Raw genomic sequence first — 24100 nt, forward strand, 5'->3', positions numbered from 1 at the left:
TGGCTCAGAGGTTAAGAGCATTGCCTGCCCTTCCGAAGGTCCTGAGTTCAATTCCCAGGAACCACATGGTGGCTCATAACCATCTGTAATGGGGTTTGGTGCCCTCTTCTGGCCTGCAGACACAAAGACAGAATATTGTATACTAAATAAATAAATAAATATAATTTTTTTTTAAAAAAAGAAACATGTATAATAGGCTTTCATATAAGTTTTTTTTTTGAAAAGTCTTTAGTGTTATTTATCCCTTCCTGGATCCCTCCTCTATTTTGCCCTCTCACCCTATCTCAATTTAATCCTTCCTGTTCCAGTTTACGCAGCCCTGAATGGGCCGTCTCTGTCACATCCCCTCCTTCCAAGGCTCTGGGATCATTGCAGAAGAGGGAGCAGAAAGATTGTCAGAGCCAAAGGCAACAGGTGACTATAAGGAAAGACTGTCTTCTGGACACAGCAGGACAGGTGCACATATGAACTCACAATGGTTGGCACAGCACATACCAAGTCTGTGCAAGCCCAGGCCGGACACACCCCAGGATCGAGAGTGGAGGTGGACACGGAGTCCCACTCCTAGCAGTGGAGCTGTTGGCAGTTGATAGCGGCTGGGAGATGAGGACTAGCTTTCTTTAAGACTGTAGCCCCTGGTAGGCCGATGATGCTCCAGTGGAAGGCCACATAGCCAACACATGAGCAAAGCAAGCTGAGCTCAATGGTTTAAAATAAAAAGACACAAATTTGGGTGGGTAGAGAAGGGAGTGGGTGTGGGAGGAGTCAGGGGAGAGGAGTGACTGCATAAAACACATTGTGTGGAATTCTCAGAGAACTAATGAAAAACCAAGAGGGAAAAATTCAGTGCAAAGAAAATGAATGAAATGAGAAAAGGGGTCCTCCGCCCTGGCCATTAAATTTTGGGAATGGGGTAGGGCCTTTAAGTAAACAAAAATCTTTAAAGATGAGGAGATTACAAAATAGCATTGCAAAGGTCGCATTCCCGGGGATCATTCTTGCAATAGAAAGCATTTAAGTTCCTTGTAATTATTACCCTCACATGGGCACCCCGCTCTTAAGACATGGGTGACCTGGGCAATGGAATGGCATGGTGGGCTAGCCTGGACTCTTAGGGCCTATAAGCTGGTATGACTATGTCTTGTGAAGTAGATCCTGACAGGTGGGTGACATGGATACCCCTGGATATGCAGGGGTCCAGCCTTCTCCTTCTGCTTTCCCCTCCCCCGTCTCTGGGTCTGTCATCCAGGGAGGTGACTATGACCTAGAAATGTAGCCCACGCGAAAGTCATTCTTGCATTTATTTTCCTAGAGTTATATGCTGAAGCTGTACTAATACAGGGCCACAATACCAGCTCCCCCATGCTGTGCCACCACTCACTGTCCCTAGCCTCAACCCTAGGTGACAGGATGTACAGCTGGGCCTTGATCTTGTGGGGAGGACTGGGAAAAGAGGGTAAGGGGTATAAGGAACCAAATCTGTGTGTTGAGGCTTCAGAAACAGGGTGGTGAGTGTCCTCTGCATGGCTGAGGTCTCTGTGGGCCCCACTGCTCCCAGAGCGCCACTCGACCTGGATTAAACTCAGGTGCTTTGAGATGTTGGCATCTTGATATGAATTCTCACAGCTTTTACCTGTAGCGCACCACGCCCGTCTGCGCTCTATGCGCCACCGTACAGTTCGTGAACTGGGCAAGGGGCTGGAGACTGAAACACACAAAGACTCACAGACAGACACATGTCATCCTTGATGCCAGAATGCCCCCTCTATTGTGTCCAGGGGCAGCTTATATAGGGATCCTTAACTGATAGCCATGTCCCAGCCAAACCCACCAGAAACCACTCTTCTGCCATCAGGAACTCCTGAGGGTCTCGTGCTCAGAGCAGCTGCAAGCATAACACATTGTTTACAAGAAATTCAGAATCTGGGGGTTCACAGATCCCAACATTTACCCCCCTTGGTGGTTCAAAAGAAACTGTTTCCTCTGAACATGGTGGCTTGTGCCTGTAATCCCAACCCTGAGGAGGCTGAGGCAGGAAGATGCCGAGTTTGAAGTCAGCCTGGACAATAGCAAGACACTGTCTCAAAAAAAAAAAATACTGTGTTATCATCTTTCTTCTGCACTTAGCTTGCCCTCGTACCCCTGCTCTGTTCTGAGGTCCCACTAATCCCACCCCCAATTCCAAGGCATGAGGCACCCCATTATGCTCTCAGCAGACACCTCCCTGTGGGAGATGGGGGAAGATGGGGGCCCTTGGCCACAGCAGCAGCTACTAGAGCCCTTCCTAGACTGAGAACCCACAATGAGTGCTGATCGCTCCCAGGCTCCTCTGGGTTGTGAGGTGACATTAATCTTGCTGGGTTGGGAGCTGGTTGTCCTACCTGGGCCAAGCAGGCTAGAGGCACCCTGGGGCTTGCTCCTGGATGATATGGACTTGGTGGATTTCCCCCCTCCTCCAGACAGGGTTTCTCTGCCTGTCCTGGAACTGTCTCTGTAGAGGAAGCTACAGAGAGCCACCTACCTCTGCCTCCAGAGGGCTGGGTCTATGCACCACCACTACCGCCACCACCACTTGGACTTGGTGGGTTTTCAATGTGAAGCCATTAAGTTAAGCCAAGGAAAAGCTAAGCAAGGACCCAAAGTGGCTTACCTACAGGTATCTGTCATTATCCTTAGATATAGGGTACGTTTTAATGTTCTTGTCTGATAGTTCCAACATCCTTGTCAGTTATGAGTCAGTTTCAACTGACTAGGGTTTTGGTTTGGGTTTTTTTCCATCATGTGTCTGGTATTTGGGAGGAGAGAATTTTTTTCCCCATACAAGGTCTATGTAGCTTAGACTAGCCTCTAACCTCCCATATATCCAAAGATGACCTTGAATTTCTGACCCCCCCTGCCTTCTCATCTGAGTAATTACAGGTGTGCAACACCACACAGAGTTTAGTGCGCTGGCAACTGAACCCAGGGCATGCATACTACGTAAGCCCTCTACCGATTGTGCTACGTCCCCAGCCCTGCCTGGCGTTTTTTTGGTTAGATGCTAGGCATTATTGTTTCTGCCTCGCTGGGTGCTAGATATTTTAGAGTTTTCTTTAAGGATAAAACTAAATTGCAAACAGTTTGCCCTTCCTGTTAAGACTTGTTAAGTGGGAGGGCAGAGGTGGGCCAGTAAAAGGTGAGTGACCTCCCTGCACTGAGGCGAGACCCTCCTGAGGACTGGGCCTGACTTCTTGCAGCTCTGCAGTTTCCCGCTGGACATGGTCATAGGAACAAATGCTCCCTCTGGTCCTCTGAGGGGCTGTTCTCAGTCCAGGCTTCTAGATTTCCTCCCACATGAACTTGACAGTCCTGGGGGCATCTCTGCAGGTCTCTGGGTCTTTTTCTGTGAAGTTCTCTTCTCTGTAGGGCTTTGTCCTGTCAGCCCCATCAGCCTTCTTAGTCAACTATGGGGGACATCTTCTCACCTCTGAGAGCCCACTGGGCTCTCCTTCCTGCTCCGTGGCTCACAATGATCCTTAGGCAGTCAACAAGCAATCTCACCGGACTGGTTCCCGTGTCTCAAGGCTAGTGGGGCTCTGCCGTCTGACGTGTGTTATCTTGTGAACTCGCCTTTGTATGGTATATGGTAGCATACAGCACACCATTTTGTTTTTATTGGGTTTTTTTTTGTTTGTTTGTTTGTTTTTTAGACAGGATTTCTCCTCATAGCCTGGCTATCCTAGAACTAGCTCTGTAGACCAGGCTGGCCTTGAACTCACAGAGACCTGCCTGCTTCTGCCTCCAATTAAAGCCACGTGTTGGGATTAAAGCCACGTCGTGACCACCTGGCTTCAGCACACCAATTGTAATGGGCATTTTCTTCTCCATTTGGTGTTAGCTCCACTAAAAATAAATCTGGTTTCTGAGCTGGACATGACAGTCTACAGCCAGCATCCCAGGCCTTGGGAGGTAGAAGCAGTAGGAGTCAAGGGTTAAAGGTTAGTCTAGTCTCGGCTACTTAGCAGGTTTGGCTCCAGCCTGAACTACATGAGACCCTATCTTAAAAACAAAGATGGGGTGGGGAGATGGCTCAATTGGTAAGATGCTTGCTGTACTATACGAGAATCTGAGTTCTGGTCCATAGCACCCACATAAAAAGCTGGGCGCGGCAGCCAGTTCCTGTAATCCCAGTTTTGGGTAGACGAAGAAGAATCCCTGGGTTTGTTGGTTAGCCAGTCTAAACAAACTGAGCTTCAGGGTTAGTGAGAGGCCAAATCTAAATAAGATGGACAGTGACTAAGCAGGACACTCAGCGGTGAGTTCAGGCACGCACACAAACACAAACACATGTCTTGACCAGAAGCACAACTCCCCTGTAGTGGGGAAGAGACAGCCTCTACTCTGCCGGAATCGCAGCCTCTGACCACGCTGAGACTGAACTTGATACTCACGTTCCTTACAGAGCTTTTTATTGCTTTGTCATGTGTGACTTCTGGAAACTAGCAGTTTATCTCCCATGCTATGTCAAGAATGCAGCGAAACATGTATTTTCTGTTTGGAAGTCTAACGTTTCTGTCCAGCGAGCCCGCAAAGAACGAAACATGAGAATTCTAGTTACTGTTTAACTTGCTACCGTCTTGGAGCATGCTCAACAAACTTCTTTCTGGTGGAATTTGACAGGTAAACTCACTAACAGTCCAGCTACTATAGACGTTTGGACACCTAACAGGCATTGGCCTTGAGGCGCTGTTACATAGTAACCTGAGTAATAAAGCTATTTCCTTTAAAGAAAAAAATGTGACGCTAGCCAATGAAATCTGTCTTCCTGAAGCGACTTTGGAGTCGCTGACAGAAAAACCCACTCCAAGATAGTTTAGCCACAGGAAGGTAAGAGCTCGGGAGCCTATGTGGGTGGGAGGAGCTCCGTCCAGTTGCCAATTGGTTCCCAGAGATAGGGGGACACCACTGACTCCTTGTGAGAGTCTAGAGGCAAGGCAGTCAAGTGTAGCTCCAGGACAAGGACAGACAGCTCTCTGTGCGCACAAGAGTGTGTGAGGCTGCACCCATGCTTCTAACTCTGCTCTCCGGGGAAGAAGGACGTGAGGAAAGAAGCTGTGGGCCAGGGAATATCTGAGAGTGAGTGTGGGGGAGCCAGCAAGAGCGTTGAGCTACCGAGTGTCTAGGGTAGGAACAGTGTGAGCAAGTTGCTGTGTGTGTCTAGCGGGGCCACTGTCGGAATGTGTTATAGAGTGTGGCTAGGAGAGTGTGGGTGTGTGTGAGTGACCGCGTGAATAGCAGAGCTACTGTGTGTGAGTGTTTAAGATCACTACTGTGTGTGCGTGGGGGACTCTACAGTGAGTTATTAGGAGTGCATCTGGTGACAGTGTGGGCTAGGGAGAATGCACCCAGCTCTCTTAAACCTGGGCGTGGCCCGTGCATTCCAGCTCATCCCTGACTACAGGGCACTGCTCAGCCTTGGGCACTGACCCTTCTTAGGTCACTTGTATGGTTTAGAAACTGGCAGTGAGCCTTGCTGTGCCTCCATCCACCCCGAGGAAGCCTGTGTTCTGCCTTGGGTTTGGTATGATGGGTGGGGGCCTAAGATGTCTTTCTCCAGCTCCTTCCTTTAGAACTTGGCTTTGACCCTTCCAAACACCATTCTCTTTTGTGTTTTTCCAGTATTGTCTAAACATCTCCACTTCCAATGGTCTGGGGAAGAAATTTTCTATAGACTCTGCCAGCCTCTGTTGGGCAGTCCCACAGCCCAGGAGGAAGCAGGCACCTGCCAGTCAATCTCTGACTGCCTCTTTGGGCAACAGCATCGGGTAACAGGTAAGAGACTGTTGTCTGCAGCCCCCTTGATCGTCTGAAGCGGTACTTAGCCTCAAGAAGATGATTTCAGGGACGGTCTCTCTCCCTCTAGTTGAGTCTCACCTTTGACCCTCCTAGAGCTGTTGACCAATTCCTTGAGCTCTGAGAATTGACACTTGACTTTGTCTCCTGTCCGGTGTACAAGTGTCACGTGAACTGCCTGTAGTGCCCAGGTCATTGGCTTCGTCTCCTGAGAATGCCAGGGTTTAAAAAGCTGTGTGGACACAGCAGTGTGTTGTGAATGGAAGCTGCTACCCTACTGCTGGCTGTGCCACACACTATTCCACAGGATAACTTCTGTGTGGGTGGGGGTGGGATATCCTTATCTATGTATACGAGAGACAGAGACAGAGAGACACAGAGAGACACAGAGAGAGAGACAGAGACAGAGAGAAGGGGCCAAAGGTCATATCAGCATCTGTCTTTTATGTTTTATTGTTGTTATTGTTTTTATGTTTTCCAAGACAGGGTTTCTCTGAGTAACAATCCTGGGTGTCCTGGAACTCGCTTTGTAGACCAGGACGGCATTGAACTGGCTGAGATCCGCCTGCCTCTGCCTCGCAAGTGCTGGGATTAAAGACATGCGTCACCACTGCCCAACTTCCTTCTTATTTTTTTGAGGCAGGATTACTCACTAGAACTCATTCCTTTGGCTGGCCATTGAGTTCCGAGGATCCAGCTGTCTCCACAGCCCTCACCCCCAGCGCAGGGATGTCACGCACAGTCACGCACAGTCACACACAGTCACGCACCACCACACCCGACTTTTAAAGCCGGTGCTGTATCTGAACTGGGGTCCTCGTGCTTGCCCGGCAGCAAGCTCTTTACCCACGGACTCCCCAGGACAGGATTACTTTTTTATGTTGGTAAAAACCTTACTCTTCAGATAAAACATGCTCTCTTTGCCATTCTCTCGAAGACTGGCTGGATAGAACCCACCGGAGGCCAGTGCGGTTTTGTGAAGTGATATTTCCCACACAGCCCCAGCCTGCCCTGTCTAACTGAGGCTGGCTCTCTGAGGGTTGCTTTCAGTGACCATACCGAGCCTGCGTCTTTCTCTTTAACAGGAAGTCCCTGGCCAGCCTCTGAGCAGAGCCCAGCAAGTTTGGCTGTGAAGATGGAACTGGGTGGGAGCTCCTCATCTCCCCAAGAAGCCGTTGCCCCTCTTGGAGTACTAGGTGCTGGGCCCAAAAGCTCCTCACTGGAGAAGCTTAAAGTACTTCCCATTGGGCCAGGTGCCCACCAAGGGGCTCCTGGCAGCCCAGCTTCAGCAGGGGACAGCTACTTGGGGGAGCCAAGTGGTGCCATGAAGATCCCCAACAGGGACAGTGGGATAGACAGTCCATCCTCCAGCGTGGCCAGTGAGAACTTCCCCTGTGAAGAGGGCAGTGAGGGCTCCCCAGGCCCAGCCATATTGAGGCTACACCCTGAAACAGCTGTGGACAGCCAAGTCCCACAAGATACCACAGCGCAGGAGGAGAAAGATAATGGCCTGGGTGAGGACCCTGACCCTAAGATCACCCCTTCCAGGCCAGAGGAGAATGTCGGCTTGACTCAGGTAAGCTTCCCTTCCTTTACACCCAACACAGGGTGCCTGGGCAGTGACAGAGATTTGTAGTGTGTAACACCCACACCTGTGCTCAGGAAATGTACCCACACACTCGCTCCATGCAAGGAGAATGCCTCTGATGGAGTGTACCAGAAAAGGCCAGGTGAGGCCCCAGATACCCTGGGTGTGCTCATCCGTGACACTTGAATGTGGTTTCTTTTAATTGATGTGGTGTGTGTGTGTGTGTGTGTGAGAGAGAGAGAGAGAGAGAGAGAGAGAGAGAGAGAGAGAGAGAGAGAGAGAGAGAGGTTTCATAGATAGTTATTAATTCTCCTTTAAAAATTTGGTAGAATTTGTCAGTAAAGCCGCCTGTGCCTGACCCTTTGTTGGGAAATGGGGAATTTTTGATTCAAGGTCCTTATTCACTGCTTTCTCCAGATATTTTTATTTCTTCATGATTCAGTAATCTTTATAGCCAAGTATTTCTGAAGATTCATTTTTTTTTCTAGGCTGTACAACCCGTTAGCACATAGTTACTCATTTATCTTATAAACTGTACCTTCACCTCACCAGCTGTAACAATCCCGCCCTTCTTTCACTGACTTTGGTGACTGAGCCTCCTCTCTGCTCTCTAAGGTAACCTAGATGAAGTTTGTGAGCTTTCTTGAGCCTTTAAGACCAACTTTAGCTTGGTTACTCTTTTGAGATTGTTTTTTCCATTCTTTGTCTTTTATCTCCGTTCTGATCTTTCTTACTTCCTTCCTTCTTCTAGCCTAGCCTTGGGCTTAGCCTACTCTGCTCTTCTAGTTTCTCAATATGTGCAGTTAGCTTGTTTTAAGATTTCGTTTGTGTGTATATATATAATTTTTCCACGCTTGGAATGGAACCGGGAACCTTGTACATGGCAGATAAGTGCTGTGTCGCTGAGCTACATTCTCGCACGTCTTTCTTTCTTTGTCTTTTGAGTGTCTGTATTCACACGTGGGGAGCATACTCATGGATGCAGGCCAGGCACGTGCACACCTGTGTGGGAATGCGTACGGAGCCCTGAGCTGACGTTGGGAGTCATCCTAGACCACGCTCCACTGTATTTATTGAGGCAGGAGCTCTCCTTGAGAATACAGTTCTCCCATTTGGCTAGTGTAGCTAACCAGCCTGTCCTGGGATTCCCTGTCCCTGCTTCCTGAACGCATCGGCGTTACTTAATATGCCTGTATCTGTGGATTTGCCCCTTTTTCTGACTTTATTCCATTGTGACTGAAGAGGATATTTTGAATAATTTCAGCTTTCTTGAATGTGTTAAGCCCTGTCTTACGCAGCACATGGTCTATCACAGGTTACACTGATGTCAGATGAACCATTATGTGTTGTCCAAGACTCGGTTTGCTTGCTGATCGTCTGTTTAGATGTTCCATCGTTACAGAAAACTGGGTATTGGGGCTTCTGGCTATTAATTTGTTGCTGGTTAGTTCTCCATCTAATGTAGTTCAATTTACTTCATATATTTTTATATCGTCTTGGTGACTTTTTTATCATTTTATTGTGTTTTTATAGTTATTTTTAATTTTTAAAAACATGGCTATTTATTTAGTGTGTGGAGGGGGTGTGGCAGTCAGAGGGATGGGAATGGAATGGGTTCTTTTCTTTCCAACACGTAGGTCCCAAGGACTGAACTCAGGTCATCAGGTTTAGTGGCAAACACCTAATTCTGTTTGCTATACATAAGGCCACTTTCTCTTTTTTTTTTTTGCAGGAGAGTTGCTATTTGCATATGATATCTTCTCCCATCTTCCCCCACTTTCATCCTGTATGTTCTTACATGCAAATATGCAAAACGAGTCTCTTGTGAATAGCATATGTAGGTGGATTTTTTTTCCTGTCTCTCCAGTCCCTTCCCAAATCACGACACAGAGACTTATTATTAATTATGAAAGCTTGGTCAAGAGTTTAGGCTTGTTTCTAACCAGCTCTTTTATAACTTAAATTAACCCGTTTCACCTTTATTGTGTCCTGCCCATGCTGCTTCCCTGCTTCCTCCATCTTTGGCTGGCGACTCTCCGCATCTCCACCCTTCTTCTTCCCAGTGTCCTCTCTGCTCCGAAAATCCTGCCTAGCTATTGGACGCTCAGCTTGTTATTAAACCGATCTGAGAGACAAATCTTCACAGTGTACAAAAAGCTTATTCCACAACAACACATTCAAGAAAGAGGGCGTGTGATAGTGCACACCAGCAATCCTAGAATTAGAACCCTAAATTCACCCGCCGCTATGCGGGGAGTTTAAGTCCTGTCTGAGTTACAGGAGACCCTGCCCCCAACCAAACAAACTAAACATAATTAATTGTTGTTTGCTTGATTCCTGGTACCCCAGGACCAACCCGCCTGCCTGGTGTCACATTTCCAGTCCTCCCGGGATTACAGGCATTCATTAGATCTATGTATTTTTTTTTTCTGAAGAGTTTAACACGATTAACGTCAGTACTGATGGGGAAGGACATGAAGGCCACTCCTAAGGTAGCAACCTTGTCACTTTCTTGCTCTCCTTTCCTCTCTTACCCTTTTTCTTTGTATTTATTTCATTGGTGACATACTTTGATTCCCTCCATTTTCCTTTTGTGCATATCCGTAGATGTTTTACTTCTGGCTACCATGGTTGTTAGTCAAACATTTTAAATTTCCAGTCTTTTCATCCTTCCTGATGTCACAGTTTCACCTGTATAACATTTCTCTGATTACAGCCAGTTTACGTGGTGCTGGAACCGAATTCAGAGATTCCTGTGCACTAAGCAAGGGCTCTACCAACAGAGCTAGATCTGCAGCCCTGTCCTGTCATCTCTACTTGAAAGACTGTTCTTGCCATTCTTTTTCTCCCCAAAGATGTACTTTTTATTTATTTACTATTAGTATGTGTCTTAGTTAGGGTTTCTTTCTTTTTCTTCCTTCCTTCCTTTCCGTTTTTTAAAACAGAGTTTCTATGTGTAACATCTCTGGCGGTCCTGGAACTTACTTTGTAGACCAGGCTGGCCTTGAACTCAGTGTGATCCGCCTGTCTCTGCCTCCCAAGTGCTGCTGGGATTAAAGGCGTACACCACCACCACCTGACTTAGTTAGGATTTCTATTGCTGTGAAGAGACACCGTGACTGTGGCAACTCTTATAAAAACAAAACAAAACCATTTAACTGGGGCTGGCTTACAGTTTCAGAGGCTTAGTCTGTTGCTGTTATGACTGGAAACATGGAAGTGTGCAGGCAAACATGGTGCTAGAGAAGGAGCTGCGAGTTCTCCATCCTGACCCATGGGCAGCAGGAGACTGTTCCACACTGGGTATAGCTTGCGCACCTGAGACCTCAAAGCCCGCCCCCATGGTGACACACTTCCTCTAACAAGGCCACACCTACTCCAACAAGCCCACACCTCCTAATAGTGCCACTCCCTATGGGCCAAGCATCCAAACACATGAGTCTATGGGAGCCATTCCTATTCAAACCACTGCAATATGTATGAGTCTGTTGTGTGTGTGTATGTCGGGGGTGGGGGGGCTGCATATCCCTGTATTTACCTGGATCATACTTCTGCCTTAGCCTCATGAGTGCCAGGATTATAAGCACGAGTTAGGTGACTGGTTTCTTAGTCTAGTTGGAGTTCTTTGAACTTCTGGATTTGTGTATTCGTTTATTTCCTAAGGCTGGGAAGTCTCCCATTATCATTTCTGCAAATTATTTCTGTCTCGTATCCCTTGTGACTCCCATATGGAGATCTTGGTCTACCAGAAGATGGATGTCCTGAAAGCCCTTTAGAATCCCTATGCTTTTCTCTCTTCTTTCTTGGTTTTCTCCACTGACTGATTTTAAGTGACTTCTATGGGAACTGGAGAGATGGCTTGTGGTTTAAGAGCACTGGTTGCTCTTGCAGAAGACCTGAGTTCAGTTCCCATGACCCACAACTTCAATTTCAAGGGATATGATGCCCTCTTCAGGCACTAGGCACACACCCAGTACACATACACATACATACACGCAGGTAAAACATTTGTATACATAAAATAAAAACAAATAAATCTTGAAAAAAGGCAGGGTGTGGTGCTGGAGAGAGAGAGCTCAGCCGTTAAGAGTACTGGCGGCTCTTCCAGAGGACCTAGTTTGATTCCCAGCACCCACATGACAGCTTGTAACCCTCTGTAACTCCAGTTCCCAGGGATCTGATGCCCTCTTCTGGCCCCCTTGGGTACTGCATGCGCAGGTGCACAGACACAAGCTGCTAAAAACACTGATGCATATAAAATACAAAAGAAGAGACGATCACAGCAGTTTTGCCTGTTTGAATGGCTTCTCTGTAAGTTTGCTGTTTCTTTTGTCTGTTCAGGTCTAGATGGACCCTCTTTATGAGTTCTTCAGATTCCAGAATGTCTGCTTCATTCTTTTGTTTGTTTGTTTGTTTGTTTTTTGTTTGTTTGTTGTTGTTTTGGTTTGGTTTTTGTTTTTTTTTTGAGACAGGGTTTCTCTATAGCTTTGGAACCTATCTTGGAACTAGCTCTTTTTTTTTTTTTTTTTTTTTTTTTTTTTTTTTTNTTTTTTGTCTTTTTTTCAAAACAGCGTTTCTCTATGTAACAATCTTGGCTATCCTGGAACTCCCTTTGTAGACCACAAACTCACAGAGATCCGCCTGCCTCTGCCTCCCGAGTGCTGGGACCAGCCACCACCGTTTAGTCTCAGATCTGTATTTCTGTAGGGTTAACTTCACGTGGGCTGTTTCCTTCTTCTGATTGGGCCGTATGCTCCTGCTTCTATTTATGGTTTATAAGGTTTTTGTTGCTTTTAGTTTTGGATGAGTGGAGGCATCTGAAGAAACCATCCCTCCAGATTGTGCTTTAGGTGAAGACTTCCCCCATCAACACAGCCGGGGATCTCAGAGCGTCTGCCTGTGGAACTGGAATTCTAATGTGCTTTTGTTTTCAGTGACTTTCACACTCTAGTTCTGGGTTCGTCTGCTCTCTCTCAAGACAGAGTTCATAGTCCCAAGTCCCCTGGGTGGAGCTCTGAGGAGCCCGACTTATCAGTGCCTGTTTTCTGTTTCTGCCCTGAAGACCTAGTCCTGGTGTGGGAGGAGCCCTGGTGTGGAGGTTCCCTCCCATTTGTTCTGTGTCATATTGCATAAGGGGAGGAATGCTGCAGGGCATTGCTATAGACCGAATGTGCACCCCAAAAGTCACCTGCTAGAGTCTTTTTTTAAAAATATCTATTTATTCTGTCTGTATGCCTGCAGGCCAGAAGAGGGCACCAGACCCCATTACAGATGGCTGTGAGTCCCCATGTGATTGCTGGGAATTGAACTCAGGACCTTTGGAAGAGCAGGCAATGCTCTTAACCTCTGAGCCATCTCTCCAGCCCCACCTGCTAGAGTCATGTCATCAATGTGATACTACTTACATCATAGTCTGTTTCATGGTTAGCCTTTAGGAGGTGTTAAGAAATGAGGATAGAATCAGTGTCCCCACAGAAGGGAGCGGAACGCCTGGAAGTAGCCCAGCTGCCGAGTGCTTGCCTCAGGGTGTGGTCAGGGCAGAGTTCAATCCCCAGTACTAACAATAAAATAGGGATCAGGGAGGAGCTCGTGAGTGCCTTTCCTTCTGTTCTTCTGTCACTTGGGGACGCAGCACTCGCCCCTCTTCACCTATCCGCCCCTTCCGCACTGTGAGCTCAAGCATTAGCGTCACCATTTTGAAACAGAGACTTGTGATTTCACCAGACACCAGAACCACCGGTGCTTTGAGCTTGAAATTCCAGCCTCCATAGCCATGGAATGCATTTCAGTTGTTTATAAACTACACACTCACGGGCATTTTGTTATCTGCCAAACAATTAGACTACCTCAGGCACACCCAGTGCCACCATTTCCCCAGGGATTCCCTTCTCGGCATCACCTGTAGGTGCCGTGGTTGCTCAGTTCGTGTCTCCAAATCTCATAGGTTTTCTGGTTCGTATATTGTTTCATCTGTGTCTCTGTGGAGGACCTGCAGCTTACTGTCTTGTTGATGTCCCTTTGCAGTAATGTAGTAGGCTTTTAAGGGGGCCACCAACCAGCTCCCAAATCATGTCTGGGAGACTTGTTAGTTTTGAATGCTTGGCCTTAGCTTGGCTTTGTCTTAGCTCTTACTTTGATCTGTTTCTCTTTATCTACATTTTGCCTTGGGGCTTTTTCCTTCCTTCCTTCCTTCCTTCCTTCCTTCCTTCCTTCCTTCCTTCCTTCCTCCCTCCCTCCCTCCCTCCCTCCCTCCCTCCCTCCCTTCCTTCCTTCCTATATATCTTACTTTCCTACTGTCTCCATGTGTGATGACAGCTGCCTGGCTTCTGGCCCCAGGCGTGTCCCTCTCCCCTCCTCCTTCTTCTTTGCCTACATTTATCTTCCTATTTATCTCTTCTGTCCACTGGCCCCAACTATCCATCTCCTACCTATCTACTGACCATTCTGCTTTTTATTAGACCAATCAGGTGCCTTAGGCTGACAAGGTGAAATGGCAGCACATCTTTATATAATTTAACGAATGCAGCATAAACAAATGTAACACACCTTTACACAATTAAAGTAACATTACCTGGCATAACACATATTTATATGTTAAATATTCCACATCATAGTAGGACGTGTGTGTGTGTGTGTGTGTGTATGTGTGTGTGCGCGCGCGCGTGCACGCTCATTGCTACTGATGGAAACAGGTTTTGAACATGGTAGGCAAATTTTCTTTCACTGAACTGCACCCCACCTGTACATTGGATTCTCATATGGTTGCTATGGCTGCTCCCTAGTTAAAAGTCCAGAAACAGAACTGGCCCATCTGTACTGTAGTAGCTTTGGGGAGACTGGCAGAAACTGCTGTGCTTTTTCTAGAACACTCCATGGAAATAGCATCTAAGAGAACCAAATACCACATCTGAAAACCAGGATCCTCCTTCAGTTCTCTCTGCCCCTGGGCATCCTGGTGTATTGTGGGTAGCCTCGTTAGGTGTACCCCTCCACCCAAGTAAGTGACTTCCCTTCTCTCTGCAGTGCTCTGACCCACAGAAGCTGCTGCACATTGCCCAGGAGCTCCTGCACACGGAGGAAGCCTACGTGAGGCGGTTGCACTTGCTGGACCAGGTAGCCCATAGGGCTGGGGATCCCCTTCTCTCCATGCCCCGAATTCAGATTATACATCCCTTCATATTGTTTAGTTATTATGCATAGAGTATGAATTGACAAATACTAAAATTCAGATAAAGTGAAGTCTGGACTGAAAAAACATTTTGTTCTCAGCGCTGTGGCTCTGGGGCAGAACTCAGTATGTTCTCTTTGGGGGACATTTCTTCATGGAGGATGTATTGTTTGAACACATGAATGGACGCTGGGGTCTGATGTGTCTCAGTCAGTAAAGTCCTTGCCTTTTGTGCTCAAGGGCCTGGGTTTGATGCTTAGAACTCATGTAAAAATGCCAGGCTAATCATGGGGGCTGATCTTTATAATCCTAGCACTGGGTAGGCAGAGGCAGGTGGATTTCTGTGAATTTGAGGTCAGAAGAAAAAAAAAAAGGAACCCAAGAGCCCACTCCTGTGCAGGTGTCTGGCTGGCTCATATTCAGGGGCCATTGTGGGCTTCTCTGTGCTCAGGTTTTCTGCACCAAGATGACGGAAGCAGGGATCCCTCCAGAAGTGACCACTGGCATTTTCTCCAACATCTCCTCCATCTACCGCTTCCATGGGCAGTTCCTCCTGCCTGAGTTGCAGAAGAGGATCACGGAGGAATGGTGAGTGTGGTCCATGGCCACCCACAGGGTCCATAAACCTGAGTTCTTCTGCCTGGCAGCCTGACAGGTTCTTGGGGGTGGAGGTTGTCACCTGGAGGCCTGAGTGCCTCCTTTGGCTGAGACCGGGCTGGTGGCTTTGACTGGGCCTTGGGCGTCTCTTAGCTTGTGGATCTAGATGAGATCTGACATCTGGAAGCAGCACAGTGAACAATACTGATGATTTTATTTTCCTCTCAGCCTGGTTCTACCTTTGCTTTTAAAAAGAACCTTCTTGCCTGGTGGTGGTGGTGCATGTCTTTAATCCCAGCACTCAGGAGGCAGAGCGGGTGGATCTCTGTGAGTTCAAGGCCAACTTGGTCTACTGGAGGTAGTTCCAGGACAGCTAGGACTGTTATACAGAGAAATCCTGTCTCAGAAAAAAAAAAAAAAAAAAAAAAAGAACCTTATCTTCGGGAGTGGTTCTGGGTCCTCTGCTTTCTGTGCCCCTCGGTTTTTGCCTATTTTAGCAAGAGCTACAAGCCATAAGGAGTGCAGTGGCGCAGGAGAGAGAGGTCCACTGGCTTTAACCATTGCACCCCCTGCATTTTGGGAAGTTTGAAGTTTGCCTGCCTTCCTTTGCAGGGCTTGCATGCTCCTCGTGTCTCCTGACTTTGCCTTGTGTGGTTGTGAGGGTGTCTTGTCATCTTTGTCTCTGTGTGACTGGGCCACTTTGGGAATCTTCGGAAGCTGTGGAGCAGGTGGCACTGTGTCCTGAAGGTGCTGAGAGCTGGGCATAGACTTCTGGTGACAAAGTCCGTGTCTGGCAGCACAGGCTTACTTCCTTCTGTGCTCTGGAATTCTGGCTCCACATAGCATCTCTGTAGTCCTGTGACGATGATGACACAGGGCCGCTTGCCTTGCATCCCCAGTTACTCAATTTATGACATCAATCGTTGGTACAGCTTCCTAGGAGCACCAAGTGGTGGCTTTGTACCTGTGCCTTTTTCCTCTTCTTTTGGTAGTCACTAAGGATAAATCTCCAAAAAAGAGTGCTAAGGTCAAAAATTACTATGTTAATTTTTTCCCATGGAGATGTGAACAATACCTACTTACCTAAGATAGGACTCCAAGGACAGACTGAGAAATTTTGTAAAAAATTAAAAAGTGGATTCCACCCAGTCCCAACTTAGTAGAAGCAGTGAGCACGGGTGACTTCAAGGTGGCTGCAGTCCTGCAAAGTCTTCTCTCCGTGGCTTTGGTGCCAGTGCACAGAGCTGTCATTTCTAACCTGTGTTCATTTGGAATGGCTCTTCACTGACCATCTTTGATAACCGCCGTCTGCCACTTGAGGGCAGCACCTCTGTGAGGACCCTGTGTTTGGGCTCTGGGCCTCAGCCCGTGCTGTGGAGGTGCTTAGAGAAACCCTCTCCTAATGTCCAGAAACACTGTTTTCTGCGCCACAATCTGGGAGGGTGACCATCAGAGATTACTCGCCATCCCCACTCCACCTAGACTGTTCATCTGACGACTGTGCTTCTCCACACAGGGACACAAACCCTCGGCTCGGAGACATCCTGCAGAAACTGGCTCCGTTCCTGAAGATGTATGGCGAGTATGTCAAGAACTTTGACAGGGCAATGGGGCTGGTGAGCACATGGACCCAGCGTTCTCCGCAGTTTAGTGAAGTCGTCCACAGCATCCAGGTAGGTGACTGCAGAGGCAGGTGAATCTTTGTGAGTTTGAGTCTAGCCTGGTCTATATAGCAAACTCCAGACCAGACAGCACTATGTACTAGGGCCATGTCCAAAACAGAAACAAACAATCAAAAAAACAACAACAAAACCAAACAAACAAATAAACTTTCCACAACAAAATAAGGTCTCTAGACCTGGCTGGTTTGAATTCCCTACGTAGCTAAGGTTGACCCTGAACTTCATCTTCTGAGTGCTGGGATTACAAGTGTGCACCACCACACCTGGCTTATGCAGTGCTGGGATTGCAGGTCCGCATCAGCATGCCTGGCTTTTCTACATGGGTTTTGGGGTGGAATTCAGGTCCTCATGCTTTTGAGCAGCTACATCGTCATCCCAGGCCTCTAGAGAAGCGGTGGCACTAACTCCTCACACAAGTGCGTAGTACAAGACTCGTCTGTGCTGTGTGTAGTAGTAGGCTACTTGGCCATTTGTTCATTTCCTGGCCACCCAAACCCCAGAAATAATCACACAGAAACTGTATTAATTAAATCAATGCTTGGCCCATTAGCTCTGCTTCTTATTGGCTAACTCTTACATATTAATTTAACTCATTTCTATTAATCTGTGTATCGTCACGTGACTGTGGCTTACTGGCTAAAGTTCCAGCATCCGTCTCCAGCAGTGCTACAGGGCTTCTCTCTGACTCCACCTTCTTTCTCCCAGCATTCTGCTTGGTTTTCCCCGCCTAGCTCTGTTCCCCTATAGCTCTGCTTTTATTCATTAATGGTAATCATAGCATGAGGGGAACCCCACATCAGCTGTGAGTTCCACGCACATCTCCCTCCAGAGGGTGAGGCAGTGTTCAACCTGACCACACACCACTGTCCCTGTCCACACAGGGCAGACCAGGCTCTCAGGTCCAGCAGGTCCTCAGGTGACAAAGCACATACAGGATTGGGATGACAATTTGTCTGTATTGACCACCTCAGCATTCTGTTATCCCTGAACAGTGGGTACTGTCTGGGAATACTTCCTGATAGACACAGCCATGGTTCTGTCCCTAGGCCTCAACACAATTTAGCCATTCTCAGCAAAGACCTGGACTGTGTCTGTTGACACTCGTGTTGCTTCTGGTATCTGGAGGTTAGAATCTGGGGCCTACAGTGCACAGAACTGCCCACAACAGAAAATTCTCCTGCATGGTTTGAGAAGCCTTGACCTGGACAAAATGGAAACAAATGACCATCAGATTTCCCTTGGTCTCTGGAGAATTCTTTGCTTGATCCAACGCATATTTTAAATTATAGGCCTTAAAATCCAAACGTTTACTAAGAGTTTGTAAAATGACCAACTTAAGACTAGAGAAAGAGCCAAGAAGAGAGTTTGGATCTCTAGCACCAGGTGAAGGCAGGCATGGTGTCACGTGCCAGTGGCCGAGGGCAGGGTCACGTGACAGGTAGATTCTGGGACTGATGGGCAAGCCTAGAGGAAACTCGGTTTTCAGCCAGAGATATGCATGCGCACAGCACACCCAGGCCTGACCACAAAAGGACAAACTCGCAGACAGTCCAGACCTTCTGCGCCATGATCTCCATGCACGCACGGTGGTTACTGCCTTTTGAAACTCATCTGCAGACAGTACTGCAGGTCAGGGCTAAGTGTGAAGGAGGGTGTCTCCCACACATCCACAGTGCTGGCTGAAACCAAGAAGCTCACATGGCTGCCACAGCTGTTGTCACCTCACAGCCCACACAGTCACCAACGATCCCGGCGATGCACTTCTAAGTTTTCTGTCCAGGACTACGCACTGGCACTGTTCTCATTACCAGGCTAAGTCCTTCCCTAGGACACGCTCTGTCCTTATCCTCTTGAGGGAACTGGCTGCCTCTTGGCTTGGGTTTCTCTGCGGTTTTTCCATGATTCAGTTGGGGCTGTGCCTCTGTGTGAGTGTCGCTGGAGCAAAGCCCTTTGTTTTGTTTTGTTTTGTTTTCCTCTATTCATGATTTCCTAGCAGGGAGATAACTTGTAGCCCTGTGAACATCCATTCCCTGCATCTTCCCTTGGTTCTTGCTTGAAAGAATCTCTCTCTCTCTCTCTCTCTCTCTCTGGTATATGCCCGTGAACATGTATGTGTGTATGTGGGTATGCTCATATATGTATGTACAAGCAGAGGTCAGAGGTCAGCTGAGGTCAAGTGCCTTCTGTCACTCCCCATCTGATGTTTTGGGGTAGGTGTCTCACTGAACCCAGAGCTCACTGGTTCTGCTAGGCACACTAGCCAATGGTATCTGCTTATCTCTGCCTCTCCAGAATTGGGATTAGAAGCAAGCACCATGACACCCAGACTTTTTTTCAGATTTTCTTAAATTGTCTATGTATGAGTGTTTTGCCTGCGTGTATGTCTGTGAACCCTATTCATGTCTGGTTCTCAAGGAGTTCAGAGCTGATGTCAGATATCTTGAAACTAGGGTTACAGGCGGTCATTAGCTGAGCAGTTGCTAGGACTGAACCCAGGTCTTCTACAAGAGCAGTAAGTGCTCTTAACTTTTGAGTCATTTCTCCAGCACCAATACTCAGATTCTTTTTTCATAAGCGCAACCTCCATTTAGAAAACAAAGACAGACATGGAAGCGCACACCTTTAATCCCAGCACTCAGGAGGCAGAGGAAAGTGGATCTTTCAGTTCGAGGCCAGGACAGCCAGGGCTACACAGAGAAATCTTGCCTTAAAAAAAAAAAAAACCCTAATTATTTTAGGGGCTGGGAAGATGGCTTAGTGGGTAAAATGTTATGTTTATGAACCTGAGTTCAGATCCCCAGAACCTGTTAACCTGTTAGACCCAAAAGAGTTAAAGCCCATCCTACCAGTTTTGTTCTGGGACCTGAGGAAGGTGTGGGTAGCCGGAGCCCTGAGGTTGCTCTAGGCAGGGCAGTGGATAGGATGAGAAACAGCAGGCTCTCTGAGCTGTCAACATGGCAGAGGCAGATGAACCAGGCAGCATGGCAGGAGAGCCCACGGCTAACGAAGAGGCAATGGCGTCTGGCAGTCATCGCTGGCAGGCTGGTGTGCAGGGTCAAGGGTGTAGACTCCTGATGCCTGTGCCAAGAAGGTTCTAAAGTGTGGCAGACGGGAAGCTGTGATCTGGAGGGAGGAGGGGAGGTGTGGAGTATGGGGACAACACAGGGCTAGGCCTTCCTGCCCCCACCTGCTCTCTCCGTTTATTGTGTGGGGGGAGCTAGGCACAGATGGCCTCCACCTGAAACAGAGGAAGTGGACCTGAGGGTGACAAGGATGGGATAGGGGTGGGAATCACTTTTGTGGGGGGAGGCCTGGTCCTGGCACTTGTTTTCTTTAACTCTAACTTGCTCACCCAAAGAGTTGCAGCTCTCCCTCCATCGTAGGCACCTGTGGTCTGTGCCAACTGTGTCTTGAAAAGCAGGCAGCTCCAGGCAACCGCCAGGAGCTAGAAGCAGGGACTAGGCTGGTGACCCTATGTGTGTTCTCTGTTCTCCAGAAGCAGGGGCTAGGCTGGAGACCCCATGTGTGTTCCCCCAGAAGCAGGGACTAGGCTGGTGACCCCCGTGTGTGTTCCCCCAGAAGCAGGGACTAGGCTGGTGACCCCTGTGTGTGTTTCCCCAGAAGCAGGGTCTAGGCTGGAGACCCCGTGTGTGTTCCTCCAGAAGCAGGGGCTAGGCTGGAGACCCTGAGTGTGTTCCCTCAGAAGCAGGGGCTAGGCTGGTGACCCTGTGTGTGTTCTCTGTTCGCCCAGAAGCAGGAGGTGTGTGGGAACTTGACACTGCAGCATCACATGCTGGAGCCTGTGCAGAGAATCCCCCGCTACGAGCTGCTGCTCAAAGACTACCTAAAGAGGCTCCCCAGGGATGCCCCGGACCGGAAGGATGCTGAGAGTAAGTGGACCTGACTGCAAGGCTGAGTATTGAAGGAGCGGCGGGCTGCGTTCCTGGTGCCCGGCTGCCCGCATGGCTAGCTTTACCCGAAATAATTACACGGAAACTGTATTCTTTTAAACACTGCTTGGCCCATTAGTTCTAGCCTCTTATTGGCTAGCTCTCATATCTTTGATTAACCCATTTTTTTTTTTTTTTTTTTTGGTTTTTCGAGACAGGGTTTCTCTGTGGCTTTGGAGCCTGTCCTGGAACTAGCTCTGTAGACCAGGCTGGTCTCGAACTCACAGAGATCCACCTGCCTCTGCCTCCCGAGTGCATCTGTGTAGCACCATGAGGGGGAATCTCTGGAGGAGGCTGAGAACCCTGGGCTGAGACACACAAAGGCAGGAGAAAGATCATACGAAAGGATGCTGTCTCTGGGGAAGACACTGCCAAACCCTGGCTCCCTTCAGAGCTTAGGATCCAGCAATGGGCCCCACAGTGAGGACATTCTTATTTCAAGTGACATAACCAATGTAACTGGGGGCAACACAGGGCTGCTGGGGGCTGTGCAAGAGAGTCAAGAGAGTCAGGGGTCCTACTTGTGTGGGCCCCAGCAGGATCAGCAAGTGGCTCTGGGCTTTTGTCCCTTCTCTGGGCCAGACCTCTGGAGCAGTCTGGGCACCCTGAGCAAGGAACGGGAACAAATCTTCCCACTGGAAGCCACGCCTCCATTTCAATGTCCGCCTCTCCAGTAAGAACTTGTGGCGTTTCCACGTGCCTATTCTCAATCAGTTCTCCCCATCCAGGGTCTCTGGAGCTCATCTCCACAGCTGCCGACCACTCCAACGCTGCCATCAGGAAGATGGTGAGTGCAGTCTGCTGCGGGGAAGCAAAGCTAGCAGGAAGGGTCGGGGGCAGGGAGGACCTTTACCCCGATTCCAGGTGGGCCCCATCAGTGAGCACATGTGTACCCTGTCTCCCCAGGACATGCCAGGTGCACATCCCCAGTACCCCCTGGTAATACCAAGTGCAGGTTCAGCCTCTTTCTGTACAAAGCAAGAAGGCATATGCCCTCTGTCTTAGGGTTTCTATTGCTGTGAAGAGATGCCATGGCCACAGTAACTCTTATAAGCAAAACATTTAACTGGGGTGGCTCGCTTACCATTTCAGAGGTTCAGTCCATTAGTATCACAGCGGGGAGCATGGCAGCGTGCAGACAAAACGTGGTACTAGCTGCATCTCGAGAAGGCAACAGGAAGTGGTCTCAGTGTCAATAATGAGCAGAGTGTGAGCAAAAAAGAGACCTCAAAACCCGCCTCCACGGTGATGCAACAAGGCCACACCTCCTATTACAGCCACTTCCTGTGAGCTTAATGGGAGCCAGTTATATTCTTTCTACCACACCCACCTTCCCACTACAAGCCAGGACACGCCATGGCTACACCTATATATACTACCCCTCTCCGTACCTGCCAGCTCCTGCAAGGCCATGGGTTCTTCCCTGCCCTCCAGGGTCCCACGCATCCTGTGTTGTTTGGTCCACTAGCATCTCTGGGATCCATACAAGAAACATAAAGGGCCAGCCTGAGCTGCCCACTCTAGGTACACTTGTAATTTCTGCAAGTCCAAGGACAGGACACCGTGGCTCCGTTCTACTTTGAGTAGGGGCCATGAACTGTTAACCTTGTCCCCAATGTATCGTTGTGCATCATGTCACCCCAACCGGGCCTGGGGAACGCGATATGTGGATTGGCCCAGTCTGGGTCATGGCTATTCAGCTGATCCCTACGTGCCTCAGTTTCCTTGTCTGTAACTCGGGATAACAATGCCACTCGCCTCGTAGAGCTTGCAGAGGTTTGTGATTCTCCGAATGTTGGTTTTCCAGTCACCTTTATTATTCGGCTCAATCGTCACCCTGCGTTTCCTTCCCTTCTCACAAGTGGTCATTCCATTGCTGCGTCGGGCTCTGAGTGACAGTTGCAGAGCACGGCTCTGCTCACCTCTAGGTCCGAAGCAGCCTGTGCGACCTTGCAGCTGCCACAACTTCCTGTCCCCTTGCAGGAGAAAATGCACAAGCTCCTGGAGGTGTACGAGCAGCTGGGTGGGGAAGAGGACATCGTCAACCCAGCCAATGAGCTGATCAAGGAGGGCAACATCCAGAAACTGTCGGCCAAGAACGGCACCGCTCAGGACCGACACCTCTTCTTGGTGAGCCAGGCTGCCATCCCAGCCACAGAACTCCCCATCTGCCTTCTCAGACGCTGGGCAGTACTAGCAAGACTCAGAAGCCCAAGGAGGAGGTTCTTCCATGGCCTCCCCTGAGAGTTGGCTGGGCTGTCTCTTGTCAATGACTCTGCCCTGGTTTCCACGAGCGTCTGGTATTGATGTCCCTTATAGCCAGCATTTCTGTTTTCTTTGATCTACCTCTGTTACAATTAAAGAGTCTCCAGAAACCAGAAATAAAAGGAATTGTAGCCAGACATCAAGATCCCAACTGTCCCCAGAACCTAATTCTGGTTTATAGGGAGGGGAAAAGACAGGAAGGAATTATAGTGAGGGCTCTCCTCGAGTACCTGATGTACAGGAAGAGACACGATTCTTTTTTCCATTTTTCTATAGCTGCTTCTCTTCCCCTACCTCTGCTTCCTCTTCTCTTTTCTCCTCCTCTTCTTTCTTCTTCCCAAGGCCTCACATTTGCTAGGCAAGCACCCTATCCCACTGCCTTGCACCTATAGTCCTCCATCTATTCTTAAATAAGTAACTGTGCCTTTGAAATTTTTTTCTTTTTCAGCCTAAGGCCTGTGACCTATCTAGCCACAGGTTATTGGCTAATAATACTAGATATGGGTTTCAACTTATGGGATGGGCCTTAAATCCAACCAGAAAGTGATTGGTTCCTCCCATGACCTTCCTGCCACTATTGCACCAGTGGGCATGTCTTGCCAGACCAGTTGTTATTGTAGCTCACAGGGTTCACCGCTGGCTCCTCTGGTAAAATGCATGGCATCTTTCAGTGCTATAGAAGCTATTTAGTAAGAACGAAGCTCCCAGGTCAGTACTACTTGATTTCCCCATGTCCTGTGACTCAGGTCTGTGGCATTTCCAGCAGGAGAGCCGTCAAGTTCTGGTGGGTAACCAGGAGCGTTGGCAGTAGCCTGTACTGTGTGTGGGTTTGTGGGACCTTACTGGTCTGCCACTCCAAAGGAAGTAATGCTTTCCTGAAACTGGGCTTTTTGTTTGTTAGTCTCTGGAATTTAGTGGGGCCATTGCTGTCTGTTATAGGCTCAGGATCTGCCTTTTGAAGGTTGTGCTTAAACACGTGTGTGAATCTTTAAATAAATAGATGTATACTTACATTTAT

General features: G+C 48.5%; 1 protein-coding gene across 1 annotated transcript in view; it reads left to right on the top strand.

Moving 5' to 3' along the window:
- Window positions 1-4974: 4974 nt before the first annotated feature.
- Fgd3 (FYVE, RhoGEF and PH domain containing 3) overlaps window positions 4975-24100 on the top strand; it is a 37157-nt gene continuing 18031 nt past the window's right edge. Inside the window, exons 1-9 of the mRNA XM_050143553.1 lie at window positions 4975-5115; window positions 5659-5811; window positions 6918-7408; window positions 14444-14533; window positions 15040-15176; window positions 16702-16858; window positions 20619-20757; window positions 21546-21604; window positions 22801-23050. Of these exons, the coding sequence (XP_049999510.1) occupies window positions 6968-7408; window positions 14444-14533; window positions 15040-15176; window positions 16702-16858; window positions 20619-20757; window positions 21546-21604; window positions 22801-23050 (1273 nt within the window). The 5' untranslated portion in view covers window positions 4975-5115; window positions 5659-5811; window positions 6918-6967. The remainder of the gene's footprint in view (window positions 5116-5658; window positions 5812-6917; window positions 7409-14443; window positions 14534-15039; window positions 15177-16701; window positions 16859-20618; window positions 20758-21545; window positions 21605-22800; window positions 23051-24100) is intronic.

This window comes from Alexandromys fortis, unplaced genomic scaffold, assembly GCF_014885135.2.
Source record: "Alexandromys fortis isolate MF-2015 unplaced genomic scaffold, M_Fortis_MF-2015_v1.1 scaffold_1, whole genome shotgun sequence".
Taxonomy (NCBI): Eukaryota; Metazoa; Chordata; class Mammalia; order Rodentia; family Cricetidae; genus Alexandromys; species Alexandromys fortis.